General features: G+C 34.1%; 1 protein-coding gene across 14 annotated transcripts in view; it reads left to right on the top strand.

Moving 5' to 3' along the window:
* ZNF644 (zinc finger protein 644) overlaps positions 1–12,897 on the top strand; it is a 95,252-nt gene that overhangs the window by 68,329 nt on the left and 14,026 nt on the right. For 6 of the 14 annotated variants that reach the window (XM_018045741.1, XM_018045742.1, XM_018045740.1 and 3 more), the window contains 3 exons: positions 4,695–7,732; positions 7,915–8,520; positions 10,409–10,531. The exons of 5 other annotated variants lie outside the window; for them this stretch is intronic. In XM_018045741.1, the coding sequence (XP_017901230.1) occupies positions 4,695–7,732; positions 7,915–8,520; positions 10,409–10,531 (3,767 nt within the window). The remainder of the gene's footprint in view (positions 1–4,694; positions 7,733–7,914; positions 8,521–10,408; positions 10,532–12,897) is intronic. 3 more of the 14 variants (XM_018045744.1, XM_018045743.1, XM_018045745.1) reach the window with 1 other exon arrangement.

The following is a 12,897-nucleotide window of genomic DNA, read 5'->3' as shown; positions in this document are numbered from 1 at the left end:
GAGTTTCCTGTCAGTGTGACATCCCGCTTAGGATACTACCTGGATGATATGGTTATATATAGTACACTCTGTCTTCACTTGATTGTACACTAGGTGAGACAGGTATATATATATATATATATATATAGTGTATAGTATATCTAGGCTTAAATACTGAAGTAATTTTAGGTCTCATGTTTCAGTTAACTGAGATTTGTTTTGCAGTTAGAATGACAGTTGACCCAACCTCATGTGTGTCTAATTGAAGTTGTCATGTGTTCTCAAGGATGATTTCAGTGAACATGGGATTTGTAAAAACCTGACAGATCCTAACTGTAACTCAGCTAATGGGCAACATTACAATTTATTTATAGTTATGCAATATAGTTATTAATGAACTAATGTAGAAATGAGGGCAAACTGTACTGTATTTTGTGAGAAATCATACTTCATGACAAAGGTTGGCATTATGTAATAAGTACCCACAAAATATTAACCTACTTACAATAAATACAGTTAATAATGTACATAAAAGAATGAAATTAAGCTAATTTTCTATCAAAAAAAGAATTATTCATGAACAGAAAGTGGACAGCATAGATTTGATGACAGGAAGGTTGTATCTAATCTGAATTACTGAGTGACCTAGGAAGCTTGCTCAGAGGGATTACAGAATAATTATGTTAATATGCAATTATCACCTCATTTCTTCTGTAGTAACCTCAAGATGTAGTGTAGTGAGGGTGTTATAGCAAGTGCTGATAGTTTGCAAAAATACTGATGTTTGAGATTTCTGAGACAATAAGTCTAGCTTGAGGCATATAAGTGATGATCTGTCATCTTGAAGACAGATCTGACCTTTGTACTTTTTTTTTAATGCTCTTAGTAGTATATAACTACAGGCAGTTATAGCTGTAGAACTCATTATGATTTCCTAGAACCTGAAATGTGTTTTATGTAGATTTTAAATTCCATTTGCAGCTTTTCATTAAGTGTGTGAATTTTTTAAATAGCAGTTTACAATTCAGTTAAAAGAAAAATTCTCTAGTTATATGATTACATGGAGGAGGACACAGTGATAGTATTTAAACATTTAATAAAAAGATTCTAATTGATACAGCAATTTCATTGAAATTTAGAGAGGCCAGACAATATAACATTAATTTGTTTATTTTAATTTAGTAGTTTCTCTTTTTTAAACTTAATGAATAATGCCTACCTTCAGATATGTCCCTTCTTTTGTTATGTTGACATAAGCTGGTATTTGTAACTCTGTTATATGTATTTAACTATATAGAGATTGTTGAAAAATCTGTTTGAGAGTGTGTGAAATTAGTTTATAGGTCAAAAAATGTTTTCTTGCCTGGATTCTCCTCCATAAATGTCCTGAATGTAGGGAAATAATTTATGATGTCAAAATTCTGCATCAGTGCAACACATATTGATGATTCATTATTCTTTTTTGTATCTCAATGCAATAGCTTTGAGTCTTGAATGCTGTTAAGAAAAAATGTATCTTGAATGTATCTTTTCATTTCTAGAAATATATTCTGAAAGTTAAGCCAGGAAAATTTTTTATGGCTGCTAAAATACTAGCTTACTTATTCAGTTTCTTATAGCATATTTTTAGACTGATTTTTAGATTTTTAATATTAATGTACTAATAGAAATTTTTTCTGAAAAAGAATGACTCTTCTGTTTTTGAGCAGAGATAGTCTATTGGAGACAAGTAAGGTACATTTCACTATGTAAAGGAAAACTTTGATTGTTAAAGACCTCATTTTATATTTTCACAATATTAAATTTTATCTTTTCTTTTACTACATGTATTTTGTATGTTAAAAAATTTATTATACATATATACTCTGTTTTTGAGCAAAACACTTTGATATCTTCCAATTTATGGAAGCTCTTATAAAGCCATTCTAGTAATGAGAATGCAATCTCCAAGCCGACATGATATTCTCATAGTTTGTCACCCTGCTGTTCAGGGGGTACCAATGAAGTTGCTTTAAATGGGAAGCGTCTGTTCCATCTCTGAACCTCTAACACCAGAACAGATGGGTGGAACATGGAACATGGAAGGTTTTACCTCTGAGGTGGTAACAGTGAAGCCACTCATTAACACTGAATTTACCACTTTGTTAGCAACGTTGCTTCCTGTTGAGAAAAGCTAATATAGGCTTTCAGATTGACTGAGCATATATTTGTCTACCTCTGTGATTATAATAAGTTGGAATAGAAAGCAAGTGTCTAACAGGCTAATTTTTTTTTTTAATTTGTTGTCCATTTCTGATTTATGTGGTTGTTCCTATTTGGGTGTTTTACTTTTTCTACTTAACTTAATAAGAAACATCATTAATGAGTAGTAGTATAACATCATGATTTGCTTTCCTTTTCATTGACATTTGCACACTCCTTCCTAACACATGTTTATGTGCTGCCCATTTTTAACTTCTGTGTATGTGATGTAGAAACTCCTGCTGGGTGCTGCATTAGCACCATTTTGGAGTGATATCATTGAATATGATCTTATTTGAAGTCTGTTTTTATTACTGTGGAAATCTGCCAATCTCAGAACAGAATGCTAAGACCTATGAAGGTCAGAAAAATAATTGTTGGTATAAGTGATAATGCCAAAGAAAGATATTTGTAGTATTTGTTGTATTAAAGAACATATCTTGTGGAAAGTGTAAGGTCATATTTATAAGAGGTGCTTTAAGTTGTGAAATAAGAAAATACTTAGAAGTAGTTCTTTTATCCTTTAACTAGATTTAATGTTTTACAAAATATATACTTGGTACCATAAAATAAATTAGAAATAATAAACTTCATTGAAAATGTTTTCATTTCTAAATAGCAATTAAAGCTCCTGCTGTTGTAAATAAAATTACTCATTATACAAATAAGAATACTATAAAAGAAAAATGATAGACTTTATTCTTTATCTGAGAGCAGGAACTGGACCCCTATTACTAGAGCAGTGTGTGGCACATAGTAGGGGCTCAATAAATATTTGTAGCATTAATAAATTATACTTAATACTAGGTACAAAAGGAAAAGAAATATGGAATATTTTGCCAGTACTTCAAATAATTAAATATGTGAGGTTGCCAAATAGCAGGTTTGTAAATTGCGCTTGATTATTAGATGTTTTGAAAGCCTTGCTATAACTGCTGAGTTAAGAAATCAGAAACTTGATGGAATTTCCAATATTTGAATGAGATACCCAAATTTCATAGGAAGAAAACTAGTTTTCAGAAACTTTTGATTTTGCAGTTGTGTTTTTATTCATTTACCATATTAGTGCTTTATTCAACAAATATTCCTGAGCACCTATGCCAAGTATCTTGTTAGGTTCCAAGAGTTCACTATCCCTACCCTCAAAGAGCTTACATTCTTCCAAGGTAATGCCTGTATAGTGTGGCCATTTCTAAGAGCAAAATAAGAACAGAGTACAAGGAAATTCTTAATAGTAGGGCCAGTATTTATAGCCATGGAATGTTTGTCTTCCAAACTTTCATAAGTCTTCTTTCAAAATATTCTGCTGTCCTCTCATAACAGTTAAATATATTATCAAAAATGTTTAGTACCTATGGCTGATTCTTGTTGATGTATGACAGAAAACCACAAAATTCTGTAAAGCAATTATCCTTCAATTAGAAAAAAATTTTTTTAATGCCTAGAAAATATTATCTAAATTTTATATGAAATAAACTGAAGAATTTACCATACATTTATGATGTTTTCTGGAGAAGGAAATGGCAACCCACTCCAGTACTCTTGCCTTCAAAATCCCATAGACGGAGGAGCTTGGTGCAGGCTACTATCCATGGGATCGCAAAGAATCGGGCATGACTGAGCGACTTCATTTCACTTCATGATGTTTTCAGATTAGAGTAAAAACTTTTAGATCATTGCAGTAGACTGTCAGATCATAAAATGGGATAACTTCCTGTTAGGGAATGCCTTGAATTTGGGGACTCAAGTTATGAAAGTTTAAAGAAACATAAAACGTCTTGATTTTAACTTTATAAATTTAGAATGAAGGATAATTTACATAAGGATAGAATGAAACCCAGTGAATGAAGTGTTTTTTAAATTACCAAAATTTTAGGAGAATGTGAAATACTGAGAGCAGAATAGTCTTATTTTAAATTAAAAAATACAGTTTCATACATTAGTCATTGTTGTTGATAGCACATAAGTACATTCAAGTAAGCTTCTTTACTGATTGGTGTTTTGTTACCTTCCTCTGGAAATGGAATTTTAAGTGACAGAAGTTTTACTTTTGTGTAATATGTAACACTTTACATTATTCTCTAGTGTAGAGTGTCCATCCGCAATAAATTTACTTAAGATAATTTTCTTTTTATTAACAATCTCATGTATAAGATTTTAGATTTTTTTTCAGTCTGTAGCATATTCATTTATATTGTGTATGTCTGTGTGTGTGTTTATGTTGCTTTGCTCTACACATTTTGTATATATACAGTTTGGGGGGTGTTGTTGCCTAACACAAAGGAAAAATTAACCTCTGCAACACTAAAAATCTTTCAGTTTCTTAAAGTGTTTCTTCATTCTTGAAAAATTATTACAGTCTTAATATAATGGGTAGAATTAAGCTAATAAAAATGTATACTTTCAACTCTCCATGCGTTCTAAGGATACTCTTTCTTTCATGCAAATCTAAAATTTTTTTTTCCATTTTCTAGACTAAATGTGTTAAATGGGCTTACCAACAATATGGATGATTTGAAGATAAACACCGATGTTACTGGTGCTAAAGAAGAACTCCTAGATGACAGCAGTTTTATATCAGACAAAGAGAGTGGAGTTCATAAACCAAAAGATTGTCAAGCATCATTTCAGAAAAACAATACATTCACTTTGCCTGAAGAACTGTCAAAGGACAAATCTGAAAAAGCCTTAAGTGGAGGCCAGTCTACTCTGTTTATACATGCTGGTGCTCCTACTGTTTCTAGTGAAAACTTTATCTTGCCTAAGGGAGCTGCTGTTAATGGACCAGTTTCACACTCCTCCTTAACTAAGACTTCCAGTATGAATAAAGGCAGTGTTTCATTAACCACTGGACAGCCTGTGGATCAGCCCACAACAGAATCTTGTTCAGGTTTGAAGGTGGCAGCCGATCTTCAGCTGTCTACACCACAGAAAGCAAGTCAACATCAAGTTTTATTTTTATTATCAGATGTAGCACATGCTAAGAATCCAACCCATTCCATTAAAAAACTACCTACCTCTGCTTCAATTGGTTGTGACATTCAGAATTCAGTAGGGAGTGGTATAAAGTCAGATAGCACTTTAATAAATCAAGTAGAGGTGGGTGAGGATAGTGAAGATTTATTGGTAAAAAATGATTGTGTCAGTACATTAACAGGAATTTCCTCAGGTACAGATGAATTTAGGTCAGACAATGATACAAACTGGGATCCCCAAAAAGAGTTCATTCAGTTTCTTATAACTAATGATGACACAGTAGATAAAGCTCCAGTTCACTCTAAAGTAGGTCTGGAAAAAAAGAGAAAGCGAAAAATGGATGTAAGCAAGATAACTCGTTATACCGAAGATTGCTTTAGTGATTCTAACTGTGTACCCAATAAGTCAAAAATGCTAGAAGTAGACTTTATGGAACAGAATGAAGACGTGCAAGCAATAGACTCACGGACATATGCATTATCACAAGTGAAACCTGAATCAGCTGATGAAGACTTGGAATCTGTGGATACTTTTCAACATCTAATTTTTAATTCAGATAAGTGTGGAGAAGACAGTTCACCTGTTCATACTAGCACTTTTCTTTCAAATACCTTAAAAAAGAAATGTGAAGAAAGTGATTCTGAGTCACCTGTTCCTTTCAGCACCGAAGAGCCATCATTCTACCCCTGTACAAAGTGCAATGTGAATTTTCGGGAGAAAAAGCATCTCCACAGGCATATGATGTATCATTTAGATGGGAATAGCCACTTTCGTCATCTTAATGTCCCAAGGCCATATGCTTGTAGAGAATGTGGACGGACATTTCGAGATCGTAACTCACTGCTAAAGCATATGATTATTCACCAAGAAAGAAGACAGAAATTGATGGAGGAAATACGTGAATTGAAAGAACTTCAGGATGAAGGAAGAAGTGCACGATTACAATGCCCTCAGTGTGTGTTTGGTACCAATTGCCCTAAAACATTTGTGCAGCATGCTAAAACCCATGAAAAAGATAAAAGGTACTACTGCTGTGAAGAGTGTAACTTTATGGCAGTGACAGAAAATGAGCTGGAATGCCATCGAGGAATTGCCCATGGAGCAGTGGTAAAATGCCCTATTGTCAGTTCTGATGTAGTCCAGAGAAAAACACACAAAAAAACATTCATGAAAGACCCCATTATAGGATCATCCAAAAAATCGGCTACCTATATATGTAAGATGTGTCCTTTTACTACTTCAGTCAGGAGTATTTTTAAAAAACACATGGAGTACTTGCATTCATCATCATGCATTGATTCATTTGGCAGTCCTCTTGGGCTTGATAAAAGAAAAAGTGACATAATTGAAGAACCTATAGACACTGATAGTCCTAAACCATTAACTAAACAACAGTCAACAACATTTCCAAAGAATTCTGCTTTAAAACAAGATGTAAAGCGAACATTTGGATCATCCTCACAATCAAGTAATTTTTCAAAATTCCATAAACGGCCACACAGAATACAAAAGGCTCGGAAAAGCATCGCCCAGTCAGGTGTAAATGTGTGCAATCAAAACAGTTCTCCTCACAAGACTGTTATGATTAAAAGCAGCATTGACCAAAAACCTAAGTATTTCCATCAAACAGCAAAAGAAAAATCTAATACCAAGGCAAATAGCAACTATTTATATAGACATAAATATGAAAACTACAGAATGATCAAAAAATCAGGTGAATCATATCCTCTGCATTTCAAAAAAGAGGAAGCTAGTTCATTAAATTCTTTACATTTGTTTTCATCAAGTAATTCTCACAACAATAGTTTTATTTCAGACCCTCATAACTCTGACACCAAAAGACCAGAAAGCTTCAAAGACCACAGGCGTGTAGCTGTAAAGAGAGTAGTTAAGGAATCTAAGAAGGAAAGTTCCGTTGGAGGAGAAGACTTGGATAGCTATCCAGATTTCTTGCATAAGATGACCGTTGTTGTTTTGCAAAAACTTAATTCTACCGAAAAGAAAGATAGCTATGAAACAGAAGATGAAAGTTCCTGGGACAATGTTGAGCTAGGTGACTACACTACACAGACTATAGAAGATGAAACTTATCATGATATTAATCAAGAACATGTAAACTTATTCCCTCTATTTAAAAGCAAGGTGGAAGGTCAACAGTCTGAAGAAAATGCTACACTTAGTTATGATCAGAATGATGGCTTTTATTTTGAATATTATGAAGATGGTGGAACTAATAACTTTTTGCATGAGATTCATGATTCTCAGCATTTAGAAAATGCAGAAACTGCATTGTCAAAGCATAGTTCTGTTTTTCACTGGACTGATTTGTCTCTCGAGAAGAAATCGTGTCCTTACTGCCCAGCAACATTTGAAACAGGTGTTGGGTTATCAAATCATGTCAGGGGACATCTTCACAGAGCAGGATTAAGCTATGAAGCCCGCCATGTTGTATCACCAGAACAAATAGCCACAAGTGACAAAATGCAACATTTCAAAAGAACTGGCACAGGAACACCTGTTAAGCGAGTTAGAAAAGGTAAGTTTTCACGTGGATAATTTGGGCTAGTATGTCCATATTCGAATTCAAAGGATTTGAACGTTGTGCACAAATTTGGCCTTCATTAGAATCGCATAATTTCATATTTCAGAGTTAATTTGTTTTGAGGAGTTCAATTTATAAAAAAAATTCTGATATTACTCTTAAAAAATTTTTTTTAGCTATAGAGAAGTCTGAAACCACTTCTGAACACACTTGTCAGCTCTGTGGTGGTTGGTTTGATACTAAAATTGGATTATCAAATCATGTTAGAGGCCACCTGAAAAGACTTGGAAAGACCAAGTGGGATGCTCACAAATCTCCAATCTGTGTTCTGAATGAGATGATGCAAAATGAAGAAAAATATGAAAAAATCTTAAAGGCATTGAACAGTCGTCGTATTATTCCTCGACCATTTGTAGCTCAGAAACTTGCATCAAGTGATGACTTTCTATCTCAAAATGTTATACCTCTTGAAGCATACCGTAATGGCCTAAAGACTGAAGCTTTATCAGTGTCTGCGTCAGAGGAAGAAGGGCTGAGTTTCTTAAATGAATATGATGAAACTAAACCAGAACTGCCCAGTGGAAAAAAGAATCAGTCTCTTACACTGATAGAACTGCTTAAAAATAAAAGGATGGGAGAAGAAAAGAATTCTTCTGTTTCTCCTCAAAAGATCCATAATCAAACTGCAAGAAAGAGGTTTGTTCAGAAATGTGTTCTTCCACTAAATGAAGATAGTCCATTGATGTATCAACCACAAAAAATGGACTTCACTATGCACTCAGGTAAGAGGACATTTATGACTATCTTACATAATTTAAACACAGTTATGTTTACCTTAGTGGAACATGTATAGAAAATACTTTTTCAGAATCCTTTATTTAAGCTGCTTTTTTGCAGAACAAAGATTGGTTACACTGTTATTTCTATATACATCATCAGTTGATGTTCATCAGCATTGGAGTCTCTGTGCCTCATTTCTTGGTCACAGTGCAAGGTGAGAACAAAAGCAAAAACACACAAAAAACTGATCTATAAAAATAAAATTTGTCATGGATGGGTGATGGTTCTTTGGATGGGAGGTTGACATTGTTCAGAAGCATAGTGTTACTGAAAAGGCTGTCATATTTTTGCCAGTGCTCCAGAGTGAATTTGTTTTCAAGATTGTAGTTGTCCAGGTTTTCCTCCTGTGTAGGTCAAACAAACAGAATGGATTGGTGTTTGTCGTGTGTTGCCATTAACCCAAAGAAACTTCCTCCCTCTCTAATTCCTCATTGTATTGTGAGATAGTTTGGTTTTGGAGGACTGTTGTGAGTATAAAACATTCATTTGGGATTTCAGATTTTACAACATGTTCTATTTGAACAGAACAGATGGTTTAACCTAATGGTTGTGCACCCATAGTTTTTCCTTTTCAAAGAAATATTTTGTATGAGTTGGCAAATGATGTGGCAGATAAAGTTGCCAAGCTTTATTTGGTATTGCTAAGTCTGGTTTTAGACTAGAGAAATGTTGTGTCTGTATAGGTTTCTTTTGGATGTTAAGAATGCTGAAGATTAGTTTAGATGATACCATAATTTTAGCCCTAGGTTGAAGGTAAAAGTAACTCGTCAGTGAATTAATAATGAATAAAATTACTATAATGTTGGTTTGTTTACTTTGGGCAGACATTGGGATATTCTAAATATTTGTAATGCAGATTTGATTTGAGGAAAGATTGTCTTGTATTGTAAGTGGTCTGAAAAACAATTTATCTTGTATGGGCTTCTGGTTAATAGGGATCTTTCTTTTGTACAAAGAGAGTCTTTCAAAGCTAATATTTCAACATTTTTCAGAGGGATAAAATGTAAGCAAGATGTGGCAGTTATGTTGGCCAAGGTGTAGTACACTTCAGAGAGGGGAAAGTGTATCTGTGGCTATCACAATAATGTTGAAAAAAAAAACAGTTGAAATGTGTTGGGGGCGTGAGGGCTGTCTGAGAAGATAGGAGTTTCTTATTGTTTCAACATGTTTTCTCTACTGTGATGACTGAGATGTTAGCATGTTGATCATTTATTTAGCACAAAGATTTTAGGAAAAAACTTCAGATCATTAACTTTCATTATTGATTGCGCATTCAGAGTAGTGAACATAAAATGCCCTGAATAAAATGTTGTGTCTAACAGCTGTTCAGTGGTGTGTTTTACCACCTTTTCTCCCAGACTTCATCAGAAAGCCTAATTTAGTATTGAGCCTTTTACGGTTTTGTGGGTAAAACACTTTAATTACCACTTTGTCAACTAGACTTCTTAATTTTTTTTTATTGATAATGTTGTAAACATTGAAACTTCTCAACAGAACTGTGCAATTCAAATCACAGGATTGTATTTTAGGTTTAGGAAATGATCTGCGTAACACAGAAATCTGCAAGAAAGTGATAATAGGTATTAAATCCAAAGATACTCAAGGGTTCAAGACAACTCCTCTTCTCCCTTTCCAAAAGAGCATGGGTTGCCTCTAAATACTAACTACAAACTAATAATAGTTAACTTAATTTCCCCTCCATATCTTAAGCTAATTCAATGAACGTTTTTTAAAACCATCTTTATTGTGGTACTTTTCTTCACGCTTTTACCTAAGAAAATTTCACTTTTTGAAGTGAGAACTGGATTATAGTTTTCTTTTGAATGATAGGTATGCCTGTGAAGCTTAGAACATGTGTGCATTGCAATACGACGTTTACAAGTGCTGTTAGCCTGTCCAACCACTTACGCGCTTATGCACGAAAGAAGAGTGCTGGACTTTTGACTGGTACAGGTATGTTTGAACAGATAACACAGCAAGTCTGTTTGATACAATACACTTTTTTTTTCCTCACCAGACTGGTGCTAGTTCAGATGATATTTATAGCTTTCTTTTGTAAGCAGCAGTTGAGTCTGAACACACATTAAATTTCAGCAACTTGTAAACTATTGGATATAATTTTAATTAAGTTATTGTTTTTCATTTAGCTCTTAATGCCTTGATTTGAGGAAAAAGTAACCCAATAGAGGTGTGGAAACTTTTGAGTCTACATTATTTTTATTGATTTTTAAATTATACTATTTTTACGTTTATTTTTGTTAGTAGATTCTAGTAAGACACCTCTCTTTGGTAAAAAAGGATTCTAGCTTAGGGAAATGCTTTATTTGGCAAGGAAATTACAGTGAAATTTCAGATATGTAGCTAGATTAGAAAAATAAGCAAATGAACAAGTCTTCATTAGTCTATAGATCAACTTTTTGAAGGGGCTAGCCTTAATAGTGGCCTGTGTTTATGACTGAATAGATTTTTCATTTAATGCCCCTAAGCTATATTTAGCATTAATAAATACAGCTATGCACATAAATGTTACTATGCACATTTCTGTGTTATTTTTGGTTGGTTAGCCCAACCTTGCAGATACCTTTTCATATGGCTAGCTTGTGAAAATTTTATTAGCTTACTCATATGTAATACTGCTTCTTAAATCCTATGGAATGCCTTGCTCATTTTGTTTGTAGCCTTTCAAGCAACCTTGCTTTAGCAAACTCCATCTCTCTGACATCTTAAAATACTCTCTTTTCTAAATAGATCTGCATAAATCCTTTTGCCTAAAAATCTCTTTCCAGTCTGTTTCTCTTGCTCTTTTAGATCATTGCCTTCTGCTTTCTTCTAGTTGTTTATCCAGCTTTTTTATTCTTCCTCATGTCTTCCTATGGCTTACATTCAGTATGTTCTTGCCACCAAAGAAGCACTTGTAGTCACATTAGTGTCTTTCTTCTGCTTCTTTGCTTTATCCTGACTTAACTGACTTGGGGTAACTACTGACCATTTATATTAAAAGGAGGGAAGTAGAGTGAGCTTTACTTCACTGGATTAGTCCTCCTACTGTGACATCTTAGTTACTTCTAGCTTCATCAGTCTTGCAAGGTGATTGCAGACATTAGAGGTAGGGGACAGTGAAAATAAGAGACTGTAGAAGCAGGAAATCATTGTTGTTATCATAGCCACTAATTTATATTGAACACTTCTATGCATTAGACACTATGCTGCATGCAACTTACATGCATAACATTTAATCTCCACAACCACCATTTTAGTTGTACGTGTTATAATCTGTATTTAATAGGAAACTAGAGCTTTAGAGAACTTAAGCAAGTTGTCCAAAACTTAACGCAGCTAATAGCAGACTTGAAATTTCAGTCAAGGCTGTGTTATCCCGAGGCCTTTGTTTTTAATCACTGTTACTTATCACATACAGAGTGACAGCAATGGAAAATCCTAAAAGCGAAGTTGGGTTCAAGGTGAGGAGCGTTCTGGTGAAGATTCTAATTAGAAAGAGCAAGGAAAGTAGTTCCCTGATGGCCTAGTGGTTAGGAGTCTGGGCTTCACAGCCATGACTCAGGTTCAGTTCTTGGTTGAAGAACTGAGATCCTATAAGCTGCATGGTGTGATCATGAAGAAAAGGAAAAAAAGAAAGAAAGAGAGAACATGCAGTCTAATTCAGGCCTAGCCCAAGAAATGAGTTAGGCCTGCATTAGATTTCAGAAGACTTTAGAAACTGTTCCACTCTATTTGGGCACATTACTAAATATCCACTTGGGGAGGGGGGGTGGATCTCTCCTGTCTAGATTTTGTAGTCCATTAAAAAATGCCTTTATCTCATCTGAAAATCCTTCAGAATATAGTATTAATTGCTAATAAATAACTGATCATAACCTTCCATTGACCAAGGGTGCATTCTCATGAACACTTTATCATCTGAAAAATTTCATTAGTTGGGAAAAAAGTAATACAAGATGAATGGGGATACATTTTTATGGGCATCAAGAAAGGGGATGCTATGTTGAAATGTTATTAAATGCTAACCAAAATATCTATCAGAAGTGTTAAAAATATAAAAGTGTGTATTAGGCAGTCCTAGGCCAAAGAGAAGGGAAATGAAAAGATGAAGAAAAGATGGTATTTTCCACAGCCCCCATCCACTTTTAAGAAATATAAAAATCGCATGGTACCTTGGAAGTTCTGAAACATTTCCCCTGCTTTTAAAAATCGTGACCAGTAGAGCTACATGGAAGATGTTTTTGCTGCTTATTCATGCCAGTAAGAAGTTTTTATCAGCTTTATTAATGTTTTTTGTTTGCTAAGTGGAGAATTCTGTA

This window comes from Capra hircus, chromosome 3 (genome assembly GCF_001704415.2).
Source record: "Capra hircus breed San Clemente chromosome 3, ASM170441v1, whole genome shotgun sequence".
In the NCBI taxonomy this organism is placed as follows: domain Eukaryota; kingdom Metazoa; phylum Chordata; class Mammalia; order Artiodactyla; family Bovidae; genus Capra; species Capra hircus.
Note: the sequence above shows the minus strand (reverse complement) of the source record. Positions and strands in the feature narration are given on the sequence as shown.